We start from the raw sequence: 19,516 nt of genomic DNA on the forward strand, positions 1-19,516 counted from the left end.
TATGTGACATACCTCTGAAATCCATAACTGAGCATATATTTGATGTATTCTATATATTTGCTGAAAACAAGTGTTACCAAGATGTTTTTCATAAGTTAATATATCTTTTTGTAAGAGTAGACATTGTAAATTGATGCCATGCTTAATTTTTTCCATCGAGTGGTAACCTCAAGCATGGTGTTGTTGTGTTTTGGCGTAATGTCATTAGGCCCTGACTGTGTTCAGATTAAGGTTGTGGAGTTGTCCTGCTGGCTCACAGGCTGTGAAGTTCAGTTCTTCAGCCAGGTCTCAGTCAGGTGTGAGGTGCCAGCAGCAGCAGTTTTTTGGGATGGTACTGATATTCTCGCTGCCTTCAAACACCTTCATAAGAGCCAAGAGTCAAGGACGTGACTGCAAAAGTGAGGCGTTGGAGATGAACTTTTAAATTTGGGTGAACTCTTCAGTCAATGTGATATTATGCTCATTTATTCTTCTGGTCAGAAACGCTGTAGTGTTGTATCATTCCTGTTTCTTCATGTGATGATCTGAATGTACAGTATGCTATTGCTGCAGTGTTGTCCTCCAGCGGTTTGATTAAATAAAAACAGCAGGGGGAGATGGACAGATATTCTTCTGCATTTATGCATTAAAAGGCAGAAATCAACAAAATGTGCACAAATTTGATCACAACTCATTACCGCAGTTTGCATTTCTTAATGATCAAACTAAAGAAACATGTTGTTTCCAAAAATTATAAAACCATACCTGAAATGATACCTGAAAATTTTCGACCAACAAACATGATCTGGAGATTTTACATTAATGCAATATTAGACTATTAAATTTAAATATGGAAAATATCAGTTGTATTTCATTTTCGACATCTACTTCTTGTTTTCACCTTTCTCCTGTCTATTATACAAATACAACTTTGGGCCAGAGAAGGAATGATTGGCATTTTGGATTTTTATTTTTTAAAATCTGTATAAAAATGGCAGCCTATAGCAAAATCTATCCCTGTCTTGTTTGGTAGAAAAGTTGCACCAGAATTAACTATTAAAGCAGGGGCAGTGTTAGCCCGGCTCATAAATATGAATTACTCTAGTGGCTGAATGGTTTTATTTGATTCACTAAAAGGCAGATAATGGTAGCAGGCACTAACTATAATAAATAAACAAATATTTGACTGAAAACTATTTTTTATTTCAACTTGAAACAATTAAGTTAGTAAATACAGTCTACAATGATTATTTCCGCTGTTATGCACAAAATCTACTTCCTCTGACGTAAAGATGTGTAATAATAATAATTTTGTAAAATTTTTGCATTCTTTTATTCCTCTTTCCAACATGCATCATGAGTTTTAGAGATGTTGTGGTGTTTTGGCTGTGGTGTGTAAGCACTGAGCAGTATTACAAAGGTGGTGGTAAGATCACAGGGTTATTGACACAATGCTGGCCCATCTACGTCATACACTAAGGGGCAGTTTCCCAGACAGGGTTTAGATTAATCCAGGACTAGGCCTTATGCTACGTATACCAAATGCGGGGCATCGTGTTACTCGCTCTAGATGACTCTGGATACACACCAGATGCGAGTTCAACAATTTGTTTGAGTAGATTACATACAACGTCATTACAAAAATGCAATCACACGTGTCTTCGCGTGGGGCGATGCGAATGAAGCGATATGGTTGGTGCGTTTGCCGCGAAAAACACGTGCTATTTTCTTCAAACGCGTCTTTGCCCAAGTTGAAAATATTCAACTCGAGTGAAAAATTGGCATGACACGAAGTTAAATCCCGCGAGTAATCTAGAGTGAGTAATGCGGTGCCCCGCGTTTGGTGTGTTACTCGCGGGATTTGGGCGAAGACGTTATTGAGGCAAATAGCGCGTGTTTTTGCGGCAAATCCGCCGCGCATGTCGCGTCATTCGCATCGCTCCACACGAGGGACGCGTCTGATCGCGTCTTTGCATTGACTTTGTATGTAATCTACTCACGCAAATCGTTGAACTCGTGTCTGGTGTAAACCCACAGTTATGCTGGGTACACACCAGAAGATTTTTTACATCTTATAAGATTTTCAAAATGTGAAAGACCACAAACATGAGGATAAAAAATCCTGGATTTAACCGTTTTGCTCCTATAGTGTGTGATGTGCCACTATGTTTCAAAGACAGCACACCACACACAAACAGATTTTTTTTTAACCAAAATCTCGACTGTGAACACAGGAAATCCCACAAAATCTCACGAGACTTCAGAATAAGCATGGCAGACGATATGCAGGGAGACATTTCAATGATAGTGCTTGGAATAATTTTTACAAGACACGTATTCGTGCTGTTGCCACAAATCAACAAGCTGATCCTCCATCTTTGCTGTCCACATCAACTTCACTTTGGCCGCATATGCAGGCTGCATATGTCATGAAACCTGGTTTATTCAAGTTAACTGAGCATTACATTTGCAAGTCATATGTATATTACAACAATATATGATAAACTAGGAATAATAGTCAATTTTATAACTGTTAATACTCTGAAATAAGACAGTCTTGATGACGTCTATATGCAGCCTGGAAATGCAAACTACGAATTGAGAAGCGGCCTTTGTGCTGCGCCATGACTGCTTCCGTCTTTAATCATCTCGCTTTCTGATTGGATATGGTTTCGTTTCACGTGATAATCTCAAGAGCGTGCTCGCGTTTGTCCTCGGGATTCCCTACAAACATCAGGATTTCTGATCGTAAATATTCAACATGTTGAATATTTACGATTCGCGATCGGCGCGGCTCCGACGTTCTTCCGAGCAGGTTCGGACACTCTTAACACACCTCACATGAAGGGACAATCTGATAAGATAATCTATGAAACCTTCGCGATACTCGGGACATAGCTAGGATTGTCGGAAGGGGGGAAATCGGCCCAAAATCAGCCCGATTATCTTTTGGTGTGTACCCGGCTTTAGTGTGCATCTTGAGACAAAACAATGTCACTAATGTTGGGTACACAAGATAAATGGGCTGATTTAGGCCGATTTCCCCCCTTTCTGCAATCCTAACTATGTCTCGATTATCTTAATGGTTCTACAGATTATCTTATCAGATTTCCTCTTGGTGTGAGGTGTGTTAAGAGTTTCCGAGATGATTTTAGATGGAAGCAGTCATGGCGCAACACAAAGTGAAATTGATGCAAAGTGACCATATTCTCGCTGTCTCCATGACTTCACCCAAACCATTTTCTTTTTTCCTTGAATTTTCTGGGAAAATCATTCCAAACACTATCATTGAAATTTCTTCCTGCTATCGTCCGCCATGCTTATTCTGAAGTCTTGCGAGATTTCGCGAGATTTCCTGTGTTCACAGTAAAGACTCTGTAAAAATCTGTTTGTGTGCTGTCTTTGACACATCATGGCACACCACACACTTTAGGAACAAAACGGTTAAATCTAAGATTTCTAATCCTCATGTTTATGGTCTATCACATTTTTTAAATCTTTTAAAATGTCAAAAATCTTTTGGTGTGTACCCAGCATTAGATTTGTCAGTGCAAGGTGCTTTTAAATTAAGGCAGATCAAATATGCATTTTAGTCTGGAACTAAAGTAAGCCTTGTCTTGGAAACCGTCCCTAAATGATTGTGTGGTGAATATGGGTTCAGAAAGGCAGAGATATGAAGGTTTTGTCCATGTGCCTTATTGTAAGTCCAGCAGCATACTCAACAAGTGTGTACACGAGCACACATCCATCAATTCTCAGCATGTTTGTCATAGTGTCAACTTAAAACAGTGCAATTGAAGAAAGAGCTCACCTGAGAGACGCTGTAATACCCCTGTGCCTCTTTTACATGGATGGTAAACTGTTATGGATTCTTTTTCCTGTAGGTTGTGACACTTGGGAAGAACAGTCGAGGATACCATTATATTATTGCCAATCTGGTGAGTCTCAACACTTTTCAATCTTTTTTATAAAGCAGGACTGTACAGAAAATACACTTGGTTGTTTCAACCCATAGTTGGTCAAATGTAGACATAGATAGAATACTGTTGGGTAATAAATAATATTATATTATTATCATGGTGACAATTACATCGCCTTGATGTTTTTAATATTAATCCACACAACAAATTTACATTTTGAAAACATGTTTATAATATAAAATGGATATTCATAATATCATACATATGAAATCCATTGGTAATGTTTGGTTTTTGTATCATATTTCTGCACATGAGAGATGCTTATTTTATTTTAGAAAGAATGTATTTTATGGCATCTCAGTTTCTTGTTGAGGTAGTTAAGTGCTTTGCTCAAGGACATAAAGGTGATAAGGGATCCTATGTAGAATTCCCCAGGTCATCAATTTTTTTTCTGTCCCAGGACATATGTTTTTGTTTATCCATTAATTATGGTTTTACTGTTATTTTGTGTGTATATATGGCTGTTTTGTGCTTGTTTATCTCTGTGTGTGCAGTTACAAGCAACACATTCACACACACACACACACATACATTTTCTTATAATAGGTACAATAGGAGTTCTCAACGATTTAGGAATCATTTAATCATTTTCAACGTTTCAATTTTAATAATGTTTTGATTTGTTAATCATCTTACTGTTTTATCATACTCTTTTCCTCCATCTTTTTCGACAGGGCTTCACCAACATCAGTCTGGATAAGGTGTTTATGGGTGGAGCAAACATCAGTGGCTTTCAGATTATCAATCCTGAAAACCCTGTTGTGCAACAGTTTCTCCAGCGATGGGATCGTCTGGATGAAAGAGAGTTTCCAGAAGCCAAAAATACACCTCTGAAGGTAAAACATTCATCACAGTATAAAAACTCATATAAAGACCGGCTTAGACTTACATGAGCTTCAAGTTTTAATGTTGGTCCAAGCAGGTTCCTGCTGGTTAGTGCTGGTCTATAGTAGCTCCAAACCTAATCAACACACCTGAACAAGCTAATCAATGTCTTCAAGATTACTAAGGCCTTGTCCACATAGAAAGGATATTTTCCTTAAAAAAATCCTAGCCATAAATGCTCGGTTTTAAAGAAATCTTTGTCCTCCTCTGAAAAAGCAAAAACACGCTATCAAGCACTGTCAAGAGCATGCCACACCAGCAGGCGGCGATATAACCCAATTCGTAAAGCCACATTGGCCAATCAGAAGCCTAACTAAAGTGACGTCACAAGGCAAAACCCTGGTTTTACTGTCTACATGACAACACTGCAACCGGCGTTTCTTAAAATGTTCACCTTGCAGGGGTTTTAAAAAATGTTCAGTGCCCTGATTTCCGTGTGGACGAACGGCCGAACCACATAAAAAAGTCACGCCTATAAAAGTACCTGTGTCCGTGTGGACTAGGCCTAAAGCTGCATCCCAATTTGCCTACTTATACTATGCCATAATAGTATGTACTGTTTTTGTGTTGGGAAAGTACATACTGTTAATTGCGAAACATACTGGGACATGCTAACACGAAACGAATCTCATCTTTGCATTCAAACATTTCTTCATTCATTACTTGTCATGTAAGGTTTATTTTATAGTGTAATTTACAGATTCAGTGACGCATCATTTATTTACTTTTTTAGTTCTGGGTAGCGCAACTAAACTCCACCCTCTCGTGGTGGGTTGCGGGTAATATCAGCTGTTTAAGCTTCCATGGATCTACAATTCGAATTTACCTAAAACAGTAGACCATCTGGGAACTTTATGGATACTCATTTTAACATACTATGATTTGGGACATACTAATTAGAGCCCGACCAATAAAGGATTATGAAGGCCGATACCGATACAAATGTTTGTTGGTTTTAAAATCCGATATTCCGATATATATTTTTTCAGAAACGCGCAACAAAACTAACAGATTTCCCTAACATTAGTTATTTGTAGTTATTTATGAGTTTTAACTAAAATAATATGATAATGCATTTTAAAAAGAAACTTGTTTATTTTATTGTCTTGTGACCAACTTCAAATAGTATTTTTGATGGATAGTATGCAGGTTGGGACGCAGAGTAACCGTGGGTTCACACCAGCCCCGTTTTAGGCGTCAAAATTGCGTTTACCGCTCCTAGTTTGCCGCTTGAACAGTTTAAATGTACTCGCTTCATTCGGGCGTCAAAGTCGCGTGAATTCTAGTCATCGAGACATTCACACGGAATTTCGCGTCATGGGAGGGGCTTCTGCGACTCCTCTCGCTTCCTGTAATCACGTCACTACTAGAGCAAGCTCCTGATTGGTTAACGCTTTGCGTTTTTCTGCCAAAATTACAATTTTTCAACTTGTGAGTTTGCCGCGCTAAACGCCTCATTTGCGCCGCAAGACCTCCAGACGCGCGTCAACGCGTCATCATATTGACTTAACATTTAAAATTGACTTAACACTTCACGCCTCTACCGCGGCTGGTGTGAACGCAGCATAAGCCTTTATGTGCTAAACTCTGCAGAACTGAGGGACCCCTGGTCTAAATGCTAGTCAAGCAGTTTGTTTTTTTCTGAAGTTGGCTGACCAAGAAAAGCTTGCTGGTTAAATTAGTGTGGTTTGTTAAATGCACCAGCATATGGTACCAGACAAACAAACAAACATAAAAGACCAGTTTTGTCCTTTACTCACGTGAACACATTATTTGTATGCTGTTGTGTGAGCTTGATGTTCTCTCTCTGCTCTTTTGATCTTCGGCTTTCTTTCTCCGTTTTATTTCACTTTTTCACCCTCTTGCCACAGTCAATATATTGACATTCAGTCCAAGGTGTTGTGGAGGCAGGAGCTCAATTTACATCTAATTAAACAATGATCATGAAAGGAATAGATTTTAGCCAAGTTTAATTAAGTTTTAGTTGAGGATGGGTGGGTAAAAAACAGACATGCTTTTATCAAACTGGTCAAGATAAAGATTAAACACACTAGTTATTAAGCAAATGAATGAAACTTGGAAAATAAGGAGACTACATATTTTGCTTTAACCAAAAACCCTTTAAAAGTGCAATTTGCAAATACAATAATTCAACAATTATATATTTCCTCCAAAAATGTAATTAATGTATAGTGTTTAAATGTATGCATGTAATATTTTTGGATTTATTGAAATGTCCATTATTCTCAGTGGAGAAAAAATTAAGAATTACTTGAATTTATGTCTTATAATATGTATAAATGAATCGTATAACAATTTAAAATAATATTTCAATATTTCATCACATTATACAGTATAAGAATGAGATTTGATTCTTATTACTTCAATGCCAATAATTCTTAATTTGTTGCAGTTTTGTAAGCAAAAATATCTCAATTTCCTTCAAATTTACTTCTTTTTTTATTTTAAGATGAAATATGACCCGGGCATTTTCTTTGACAGGTTTCATTAAATTCCCTAAACTGGAAAAATCCATCAGTCTTCACACGGCATCTCTATTGCAAGCATCAAAGCACAGTCCAGAAAGGAGTCTTTGATAGTACTTTGTTGTATCGTATTTATTTCATTCACTGAATTTCTTTAAAGACGCACAAAACAATAAAGGAGTGTAGCTCGCTGCAAAATGAACGGATGTCAGCTTGTTCTCTTTGCATGCTTTAAATGGAGCTTAATTACAGATTGCACCCGTGAACAACAATAGCAGTAAAGCCCTGTAGAGGCACACAACTAAACATTTTACATATCTCTGTAATTAGAAACCTGGTTAACACTCTTTACATAGCACGTAACAATGAACGGGCCACATCCCCGAAGTCCGTCGTCCTTTGTCGCGTTTGCCAGCTATGATTACATGCGTTAATGCATCGCAATTATCTTTCATTATGCGCATCAACATGCGCTTGTGGATCTGACAGAGATCAGCTTATTTTAACCCTCTTCAAAGTGTTTACTTACAGATAATGGGTTTGTTGATTTTAAACCGGTCCAACCAATCACGATTAATGTAAGGTGCCTAACTAATGCTTGTTGTGTTCAGTATACTTCAGCACTGTCTTACGATGCCATCCTGGTTATTGCGGAGGCTTTCCGCTACCTGCGACGTCAGCGAGTAGACGTGTCCAGGAGGGGCAGCGCCGGCGATTGTCTGGCTAACCCCGCCGTACCATGGAGCCAAGGCATTGACATCGAAAGAGCTCTCAAAATGGTGAGGTCCACTCTCTTTATCATCTCATGCTAAGTTTTAGTCCATCATGAAAATAATACATCTCTTGAACGTGTCATTCAGATCATCGAAGCGAGTGCTTCGCAGCCAAATTACGCCTACGTTGCACTTTGCTTGTTTACGCCAACACATTCTCAAAGTTTTAAAGCACTGGTTTATCTTTGATATTTTGGCAGGTCCAGGTGCAGGGGATGACTGGAAATATTCAGTTTGACAGCTTCGGTCGCAGATCAAACTACACCATTGACGTTTATGAAATGAAAACAGGGGGACCGAGAAAAGTAAGTAGGAAGTGAATCCATTTGTTGGAAAATGTGCATACATAGCATAGCATTTTATAGCTTATACTTTGTTATTCTTTCAATTTCTTTTCACCACACTAATGAGTTGATAAACTCCATTACTGGTATTATACAAAGAGACTTATCCCTGATAAAAAAAAAACAATAGACACCATCACAGAAATTCTATTGGTTTTATTGGGAATTTTATTGGTTCTAATGGAATATGGCCCAAAACACACAAAAAAAAAACAATAAAACCATTACAGTAAATTCGAATGGTTTCCATTAAAATACCAATAGGAACCATTAGCTTTTACTATTAAAACCACTACACTGTGTTTTGGGGCATATTCCATTAGAACCAATACATAGAACCAATACATACCATTAGAGACCAACAAAAACCAATACACTGTAGTGTGTTATGGGCCATATTCCATTAGAACCAATACATAGAACCAATCGAACCAATACATACCATTAGAGACCAACAAAAACCAATACACTGTAGTGTGTTATGGGCCATATTCCATTAGAACCAATACATAGAACCAAATGAACCAATACATACCATTAGAGACCAACAAAGACCAATACACTGTAGTGTGTTTTGGGCCATATTCCATAAGAACCAATACATAGAACCAATCGAACCAATACATACCATTATAGACCAACAAAAACCAATACACTGTAGTGTGTTATGGGCCATATTCCATAAGAACCAATACATAGAACCAATCGAACCACTACATACCATTAGAGACCAACAAAAACCAATACACTGTAGTGTGTTTTGGGCCATATTCCATTAGAACCAATACATAGAACCAATCGCACCAATACATACCATTAGAGACCAACAAAAACCAATACTCTGTACTGTGTTTTGGGCCATACTCCATTAGAACCAATAAAATTCCTAATACAACCAATAAAACCATTAGAATTTTCTAAAATGGTTTTATTGTTTTTTTTCAGCAGGGAGTGTATTGGTCTTTGTTGGTCTCTAATGGAATGTATTGGTTCTATTGGTTCTATGTATTGGTTCTAATTGAATATGGCCCAAAACACACTACAGTGTAGTGGTTTTAATGGTAAAAGCTAATGGTTCCTATTGGTATTTTAAGGGAAACCATTCAAATTTTCTGTAATGGTTTTATTGTTTTTTCAGCAGGGACATTTCTGGGACATTCTTTAAAATGTTTGCCTACTTGCTACCTTTTTGTATAACAAAGCACCTCTAGATGGATTCATCATCATTTAAGATTTATGAAAAAGAGATCTTAGCCCACAAATAGGTTTACTGTAAATAAATGAATAAATATGGATAAGACTTAGCCAAGGATAAATGGGTTCAGTAGAAGTGATGTTCAGGACAGTGTCACTTCAATAATGTCCTGCTGGCTTTTGACAAATGCAACTCAAACATGAAACAATTCACACATGTAACCACGAAGAAACATGAAGTGCACCCTTCTGATAATACTGAAGCACCCAAACCTTAGTTTTTTATTAAGCCGCTATACTGCAGATTCAAGAGTCACTTCCAGCTTTTATTTGCCTGAAAATTGCTTCATAAGCATTTTTCGCATTTAACAAATGCGAGGCAAGAAGTTGCCTTTTTTGTTTAACTGCAGGCAATAACTGCAGCACAGAAACCTAATAGTGATTTAATGAACACGGTCTTATGAGAGTACATATCCACAACAGCCTGCTTAGCCGAACAGAAGGGGGGTTAGCGTCGTAAAAATGCCTGGTGCTTGATAATAACGTGATCGTTTTCCCCCTTTGCAGATCGGCTACTGGAACGAGTTTGAGCGCTTTGTAAATATTATGGACCTGCAGTTCGGCAACGATTCCTCCTCAGTGGAAAACCGAACAATTGTGGTCACTACTATTATGGTACACGCTCCACGATGTTTTAAACGTCTCGCATATTCTGCCCATCAGGGTCATGGTGTCGACTCGATTAGATCGATACGTTCTGTCCTGGGCGGGCAGAAGTACATCTCTTATGTGTCGCTTTCCATCCACTCATTACATGTTGAAACAGTCGAACGCGAAGTAACCCGTGGGATGAGTGTTTCAACTGTATCCGTGTGGGTGTCAAAGCATTTTAATTTCCCATTAATCAGTGGCCTGTCGTAGCAGTGACATCACAATAACGGCATTATAGGTACGATGGTTTTGCATTGACATCATCATACAATGCATACTGTACGTAGGTAAGACACACTTCCACTCATCAAGTAAATGGTGCAAATCAAGCGGCAAGCTAATGCTAACAGCAGCAGAGAACAATGGTTCAATGGTTTGCCTCTGGCAACGCGAGACGGCATTTGAGTCAGGCCGGGTTTGGTCCTTTCTCAAATCTGTTTTGCATTGACCTGTGGACTGCTCCGTACTGACGCATCACTTCATCTCCAGCCATTAACCGCATTAGCTTTACAATCAGCCGTCGACTGGCGAGGCAAATACGCATCTCTGATAAATTCGAATCGATGCTCGCCAGATCATCCTGTGTGAAACAACGATCGCTTGTAATTGTTTTGTCTTACAAAAAGCTCAGGTCAGTCTTTCAAATCACTTGAATGTGAGCAATTAAACCTAACGGCTGCCGGTTATTCCGTCGCTAAATATAACAGCTAATTCGGGAAGAAAACAATGGCACAATGGATGAGGTGTGTGGATACGTTCAGCACAGAACAAACAAACCATTGCATTAATCGTGTCTCGTTTTAATAGGATACCTTGCCTCGCTAAAAGCCATATTGTTTGGTGATAATGATGTGCTTTTAAAAAAGCAAGCAAACATGTTTAAAATTGAGAGAGAGAGAGAGAGAGAATAAAACCAAATTTGCTTGATTGTCTTTGTTCAATTTAGTATGCTGTCAATGTGAGTTTCTGATGATGGCTTTGGTTCAGTCTTCCTCCTGAAAAGACCAGCATACTGTATTTTGTGTTTAAAAGGTTCATCTAAGTTTAGTTGCTAAAAATACCTAAGCAGCAAGTCATCTAGCATCATCTACAGTAAATGACCGGTAGACATTCTTGGCCAGCTACGTTTTGCAGCTGACAAGCAAAGCTATGCTGGTTGACCGGCATCTAACCTGCTTAAACCAGCCTGGAGAAGTGCATCATGCTGGTCTTTTCAGATGGTTTATGTTCTTTGTGTTGGAATGATAAAGGCTTCTGGCACATATAGGTGAAACATGCTCAACAACCGTATGTCCGAACAGAATCGATTCCTTATGCAGTCGCTGCCATTTACTTCATGAATCGAATGTCTCACTTCACATTTTCTTGCCCCACCCGACATCTCATACCTTCATCTTATAGCACTGCCAATGCATCTTATCACAACTGCATGTGTATGTATGTGTAAAAGAGGAAAAAACTCAATCAAATGTAGTCTGATTCATCTCCAGTGCAGCTTCATCTTATATTTGGTATCATTTATCTCAGGTGATCCAGTGATCAAGAGGTAAACACCAAAATCAGGTTAAACACACTTCGAAAATGGATTTCTTAGTATTTTTAGTTTACAGTCCAGAAAGTCAAAATCTTTGTTTGAGAAGCAAAATGATATACAAAAAATAAGTGAGTTAATGCTTAAAAGAAGGAAAATAAACCTGAATGAAGTGATAAAGAGGTCATTCAACAATTCTTAATGATCGGCAACATTTGCTCTTGTTTATAGCAAAAATCAAAAGAACACTTTTTGTGATTTTGCATCTCGAGTAAATGTATCAAAAGAGTCTCTGAAGATGTTCTCAAGTATGATGATAGTCTTGACCAATGCTGCGTTTACTCCAGTCGCGTTTGAGGCGTCAAAATTGCGTCTACCGTGCCTAGTTTGCCGCTTGAACAGTTTGAATGCATTCGCAATCGTCTAGAGCGAAGTCGATTCCCGGAAAAAGCAAGCATTTGATGGACGTCAGAGGCAAAATCTGCTTCTTGTGGGAGGGGCAAGTGCTATGCGGTTGTCTGTGTGCAAGATGACTGATGTTGATTGGACATTTATCGAGAGAGTTACCGGTTTGTATTTGGTCACCTTACTATAGGGGGAAAATAGTTTAAAAAATGGTGGGTATGCCTCGGGGTCTATGAACGTCACGTGATTTAAAGGCGCTCTAAGCGAATCTGTGCGACGTCACTTTTTGTTGATGTTTGAACTGTTTTCAAACAAACGGAGCGTAGCTAACTCCTCCCCCTCCCTCTCCCTTCCGTGCTTTCATGAACGCGCCCAACCCCCACCCCCAAATCCTTCTTGTCGTTTATTGGCTGGAACACTTTGTTATGTTTCGTGTTGGTAGGTTTGGCCACTGTGTTGTTATTGCCGTTTGTGGAGCCTGGGCTGTCTACAGAGATCGCGTTTTTTTACAGTTTGATCAGCAGTCAGGTAGCAAGCAGATAGTGAGGAGATGTTTACTGTATGTAACAAAAAAAAATTATGGCCTAAAACGCGTGAATTCGCTAAGAGCACCTTTAAAAGTGAAATGTGTATTTACAAATTACCAAGTTGTCCTCACTGACACTCTTCCAAGCGAGGTCCTTTTTATTCCTGTCTCTATAGAAATAAGAACTTGCGTCGTATAGCTCCGGGTGACTGCTCACGGACAATGTCAAGCATTCCTTAATGTTGAATGAGTGACTTCGGGCGGGGCTGCCACCACAGCAGCAAGCAGGCTCCTGATTGGTTAACACGGCGCTAATATCCGCCAAATATCAACTTTTTCAATTCGGGCTTCAGCCGCAAATTTGCATCATATGCAAAATGCACAAAAAGAACCATTTGCGCGTACCACATCAGACGCTCAATTCGCGCCATTCGCATGAACGAGGCGGAATTGCGTCTGCCGCGCTAAACGCCTAATTCGCGCTGTGCATCAATGTGTCTTTACATTGACTTTACATTGAAATCACTCGCGCTAAACGCCTCTACCGCAGCTGGTGTAAACGCAGCATGAGACAACAGATTGAAACTAAAGCCACAAGTCTCACAACTAAAATCCTATGATCAGGACTTAAGCTATGGTGCAGATGATAGTTTATCTTAGCTGACCGCTTGTGAATGGATCACCCAAAACAAATGCCAAAACCAGTGAGAAATTGGGCTCTCGAAGGGGTCAAGCAAAGCGCTCTGACTACAATCACATGTGAATCCATTCCCTACAATCCTCCAGTCTCTTGCCAGTTCGCTAGATTATGTGTGAGAAAGAATGGTTGGGTATGAATGCTCGATATCCCAGCATGCCTGCATGTCTGTGACCGATAAGCTGTCAGTGGGCCCCGGCGTCTTTGACACCAAACAATGAATGCAATAAACAAAGATGGTAATAAATGAGCGTGTGTCTGATTAACAGGAAGCACCGTACGTGATGTTCAAGAAAAACCACATGCATCTGGAAGGCAATGACAAATATGAAGGCTACTGTGTCGATTTAGCTTCTGAGATTGCCAAACATGTTGGGATTAAGTACAGACTGTCTATAGTCATGGATGGAAAATATGGTGCCCGCGATCCTGAAACCAAGACGTGGAACGGGATGGTGGGTGAACTTGTCTATGGGGTGAGTACCGGATCATCTAAACGCTAACTTTTCATTCCATCTCTTGTGCACCCAAAAGCGAAGATTAGAAACGAATTGGTTGGAAAAGGCGTATTTTCTTTGTGCTTTTCCGTTAGGGTTGAGATTGACTGGAAATGTCTCAGCGTTGTTCAAGTATAACTAAAGCCAGACGGTGCTGGTGGCGAGATTGTGTTTAAGAAATGTTCCTTCCCAGCATGCAATGCTTTGATTCATCGCAATGCTGTTGGATCTCAAAGGCACTTTTCACAGTGTGCTCAGGCAACCCGCCATTTTTGCATTTGTCAAAGCGCTCCCCTGCTATAAATGGAGGAAAACCCAGTGAAATCACTTTCAATTCCCTGGGCCGACATTCAAGAAGGAAGACCATATATAAAATGCATGAGGGTTAGGCTACCTCATCTGTTCAATTTCCTTATCATCAACCAGAGAGATTGCCTGCTTTTGATGTGCTAACGTTGGAAATTATACTTGAATTATTCTCAAAATGAAAAAATGAAAAATTCGACGCGCAGAGATAAAAAGAAAAAATATCGCCATCAACTAACCATCAAGCGTAATGGTGGCCGTGTTTAAGTTCAGACAGTCAGGACAAATGTTTCAGAGCAGCGTGTCACCTTTGCCATATATATTCATTTGATTTCGCTTCATATTTAACGGTTATCTCATAAAATGGCCTTTTTGACTTTCAGTATAGAGTGATCTATCCTGAGAACCAGATGAAATCTTTAAACATGAAGGCATTACAATTTATTTTGACCAGAGAATTGCTTTGTATAATATATGTTGTTCTTATAGTTGACCCACAATGTTCTTATCTTTAATATATATAAACACATTGTATTTGTTATCACAATGAAGCACAATAGGAGAATCTGCTACAGTAATTACTAGTGTTTACTATGACAAGCATCATACGTTGCGTTATTTTAACAAATCATAACCTAAAGCAGTGGTTCTCCACTTCAGTCCTCGCCCCCTTCCCCCCTCCCAGAACATTTTAGATTAAGGAAATTAAGGAAACGTTTCAAACATTCTGGAAGGAGCCTGATGAGTGGAATATAAGGAGACATCTAAAACATTCTGGGAGAGAGGGGGCCCGAGGACTGCAGTTGAGAACCACTGACCTAAAGCAATGCCCCCCAAAGAAAATTTATGACACAAAACATTACAAAACTTAGAATTAAACAAAACCTATTAAATTATACAATGTAGTGCTGTTGCTTAGTAGCCTTATTTTTCTGAGGTTTAAATAAACAGAATTTATAAAAAATTAAAAGATTAGTCCATTTTCTTAAAAAAAAATCCAGATAATTTACTCACCGCCATGTCATCCAAAATGTTGATGTCTTTCTTTGTTTAGTCAAGAAGAAATTATGTTTTTTGAGGAAAACATTCCAGGATTTTTCTTGTTTTAATGGACCACAACACGTACTGGTAACAGTTTTAATGCAGTTTAAAATTGCAGTTTCAAAGGACTCTAAACAATCTCAAACGAGGCATAAGGGTCTTATCTAGCAAAACCATTGTCATTTTTGTCAATAAAAATATGCACTTTTAAACCACAACTTCTCGTATACCTCTGGTTATGTGATGGGCCAGCGTGACAAGAGGTCATGGAAGACGTATGCGAAACTACGCCCCAGTGTTTACAAGTGTGTTGAAAGAGGATCGTTCCGACGCTGTAGTATGTGGAATGATACTAATTAATGTCTTTGTGTCAGTTTATTGTTTAAAATGGTCCACAAATGTGCGTTTCATATATGTAACACGTGACCTTTACGCAATTACGCGAGGTCACGCTGGCGCATCACAGGACCGGAGATAGACAAGAAGTTGTGGTTTAGAAGTGCCTTTTTTGTCTTGCCAAAAATGACAATCATTTCGCTAGATAAGACCCTTATGCCTCATTTGGGATCATTTAGAGTCCTTTGAAACTCAGTTGAAACTGCAATTTTATACTGCATTAAAACTGTTACGTGTTGGGTTCCATTAAAGTCCATTAAAATGAGAAAAATCCTGGAATGTTTCGTCAAAAAACATAATTTCTTCTCGACTGAACAAAGAAAGACATCAACATTTTGGATGACATGCCAGTGAGTAAATTATCTGGATTTTTTTTTAAGAAAATTGACTAATCCTTTAATATATTTTATAAAATGTCATTAAACTGCCCCCACTTTGAGGCCACAGCCCCCAGTTTGAGAACCACTTCCCTAGGAGCTAAGGACATTAAGGGACAAATGTGATACACGATAACTTGCTAAATATGGCGGTATGCGATGCGCAATGGGATTATGGGGGGTAGCTTGTGAATTCAATTGAAATGTATTAAAATCTGAAAATTATATAATCAACATATATGTTTCACATTCTTTGAGAAAAGAAAACATAAGTCTATCTGTCTCACTAGTCACTTATCGACCTAAAACTTTACTTAACCTTTAAAGTTCATTCAGATACTGCAAACCATTGCTATATGCATTTGCAGTATAAACATTTGCGATATTTTTAGGTATTTTGATATATCTTCATGACCTATTAGAAACCATAGATATGTATATAGACAATTTCATCGGATGCACGTGCGGTGACGCGATACGCGTCTGGTCCGTACTTTACTTCCGGTTTCAGTTTTTTAGGTTTACCGGAAGTTACGTTTTGACCACAAAAGCCGCTTGTTTATGTTGTTACTGCTGAAACCGTCTATAGATACGTCAATCGACTGCTTCACATATGTACATGCGTCTGCCATTTTGGAACGGTCCAGTTGCAGAAATCGGTCACAGTTTTCTAGGATACCACAACATTGTGCAACCCTGCAGAGATTTATATTCCTGGTTAACTTAAAGGTCCCATTTGTTCTGTGTTTTTGAAGCTTTGATTGTGTTTATGGTGCGTAATATAACATCTGTTCATGTTTCACGTGTAAAAAACGCATTATTTTTGACACAATTTACTTATCTCTATAGCGCTGTTTTCACTGTACTAAAAACGGGCTGATGTCTTGTTTAGTGTGTTGTGATACGACAGCAGCTTAGTTTAGCAGAGCCGTTTCAGCTTAGCTGGCGACTGACGTATTCCTGTGGGCGGAGTTTAGTCAAAAACTTTTATTAACATCATTCAGTCGGGAAGTAGAGGGCTGTAGTCCAAACCGGCCGTTCGCTGTAGGCTTTGAAAGGGGAATTCTGTTAAAGAAAATAAATCGCCTTGCAGTGAACTTTGAGCTTTATCATTTTGCAGATTTCTGCTATTATAGCAGCATTACACACTAACTAAAACTTTCGTCTTGGTTTATTACAGTATGTTAGTTTAACAATTTGATCCTTTAACATTTGATCACAACTACAGTTGCAGACACACAGTCTGCTTGCTCTCAAGTGTTTACAGACCGTTGAGGCAGGGTTGCCAGATTTGCGAAAAAACCAACCCAATGTCCAATTAAATCTAGACCAATGACTATAGCTCAAATACCAACACTTTATTTTCATAAATAAAAACCATCCCCGTCATCAGATTTAAAGTAATCACCACAGACTTGGCGATTGCATTGTGTCAGTGAGTTTGCACACACAAAGTCTAGCTGCTACTAATGATCTAATCATAGATAGTAATACCATAATCATCTTCTCACATCACTTGTTGACTGAAACTTTTCTGACAGTACCAACGGCTTTGTCTAAAGATTGACAGTAAATGACTCTACACTAATAAACCAAATTAAATCCTCTCTTCACTTACACAGATTGGTTTCTGTTACATGCCACCAGTAGATAAAATCCAAAGTGATTTAAACTCCTCTGGGACTTTTTTTTAAATGACATGCAATCGTTATTTCATTTCAACTTTTCATTGGCATTATTATATCAACAAGTCCACCTTTTGTGTCAATGGGTTTTTTACCTGTGCATATCTGCGCAATAAATAAATTCACCCTAGAATTATAAAGGGGATCACATGACATTATTTATCTAGGGTTCAGTAGTGGAAGTTCAGCGGCATATTTCTGCCTCGCCGATAAATCACGTCTGCTCGACTCTTAATTAGCTATTTATATGCAAATGATTATATGATTTATTGAGACAGTACACCGGTGTTTCATTCACTACGACCACAAGATAAAAGGATATTAATATTTGTAGGGGCTTTTATAACCAGCGTAGACCTGCAGAGTTTCCTTGACCTTAAACTACCTGATGGCATAGCTAATGTCCTCCTTGCTGAGGACACACGTGAGATCTTTAGATTTCTGTTTCGTCATGTGCTCGTGCTAGAGTGCCTCTGAGGATTATGGGAAGCGGTCGCTCCTCGTATCTCCCATTTTCCAGTGAAATCTCCCGCTTGTTGCGATTTCTCTTACCTTATACATAACCTGATTGATCTATCCAGTCAGGTCAGCTGTCTGCGCTGTACTGCGCAGTCGAAAACATTTTCTGTTCTGAGCAGAACTCTCTCTGTGAATCTCATCGCCCTGTAATACACCAAACTATAGCTCTATAGCTCTTGATCTACAGCAGTATACTGTGACAAACTTATACAAATGTTTTGGGTTCAATGATCTGCTCCGTCTACAGCATCTGTGACGTGCTGGTGTGTTTGTAAATATAAACAAATATCGAGCTTACAATTAAGGTCTATGAGAACATTACATTGGAAAAAATGTACAAATAGATATAAGACTAATGTTTTAAGACTGTATATTGACTCGTGTCATGACCACATGACCATCCAAATAATTTATGGCTTAAATTTACAACCCAAATAAGTTTTGGAATATTTGTACTATAACTTGAGCTGAACATTAATAGTCTTGCCCCATAGACTTCCATTGTAAGGCCCAAAACGCAGTTTTTTCTTGCACTAACACGTTTCATTCATGTCCCTGGTTCCAGAGAGCCGATATAGCTGTCGCACCTTTGACCATCACACTTGTGCGAGAGGAGGTCATTGACTTTTCCAAGCCCTTCATGAGTCTGGGCATCTCCATTATGATCAAGAAACCTCAGAAATCGAAGCCTGGCGTCTTCTCCTTCCTGGATCCGCTAGCTTATGAGATCTGGATGTGTATCGTGTTCGCCTACATCGGCGTCAGCGTGGTCCTCTTCCTCGTGAGCCGCTTTAGCCCCTATGAATGGCATTTGGATGAGAGTGATGAAGCCAAAGACCCCCAGACTCCTCCGGACCCGCCTAATGACTTTGGGATTTTTAACAGCCTGTGGTTCTCACTGGGGGCCTTCATGCAGCAGGGCTGTGACATCTCACCAAGGTTAGTGGACTGTCAGTTTGTGTGTGCTTTAGATCATTTCTTTATTTTAAGGCTTCATTACACTGCCAGCAAACCATTCATTCGATTCATTTTTAATCTCTGACATTAAGGGTCATATTTGAACGATCTAAATGCATGGTCAGAAGCGCAGGTGCACTTAGGGTGTCCGAATCTACTTTTGCTATTTTAACGGTTTTCTTAATGCGTAATGGATGTGTTTTGTGCGTCATGTGCAATAAACCAAT

At 39.0% G+C, this 19,516-nt stretch overlaps 1 protein-coding gene across 7 annotated transcripts in view; it reads left to right on the plus strand.

Annotated features, from left to right (window-relative positions):
- Positions 1-19,516, plus strand: part of gria3b (glutamate receptor, ionotropic, AMPA 3b) — a 141,137-nt gene that overhangs the window by 87,120 nt on the left and 34,501 nt on the right. For 5 of the 7 annotated variants that reach the window (XR_012357891.1, XM_073854074.1, XM_073854075.1 and 2 more), the window contains exons 5-11: positions 3,864-3,917; positions 4,634-4,795; positions 7,942-8,109; positions 8,304-8,408; positions 10,209-10,316; positions 13,781-13,987; positions 18,898-19,271. Coding sequence is in view for 6 of the 7 variants with exons in the window: in XM_073854074.1 (XP_073710175.1) it covers positions 3,864-3,917; positions 4,634-4,795; positions 7,942-8,109; positions 8,304-8,408; positions 10,209-10,316; positions 13,781-13,987; positions 18,898-19,271 (1,178 nt within the window). In the remaining variant the exon portion in view is untranslated. The remainder of the gene's footprint in view (positions 1-3,863; positions 3,918-4,633; positions 4,796-7,941; positions 8,110-8,303; positions 8,409-10,208; positions 10,317-13,780; positions 13,988-18,897; positions 19,272-19,516) is intronic. The other 2 variants (XM_073854073.1, XM_073854072.1) reach the window with 1 other exon arrangement.

The sequence above is a fragment of the Misgurnus anguillicaudatus genome, chromosome 16 (genome assembly GCF_027580225.2).
Source record: "Misgurnus anguillicaudatus chromosome 16, ASM2758022v2, whole genome shotgun sequence".
Taxonomy (NCBI): domain Eukaryota; kingdom Metazoa; phylum Chordata; class Actinopteri; order Cypriniformes; family Cobitidae; genus Misgurnus; species Misgurnus anguillicaudatus.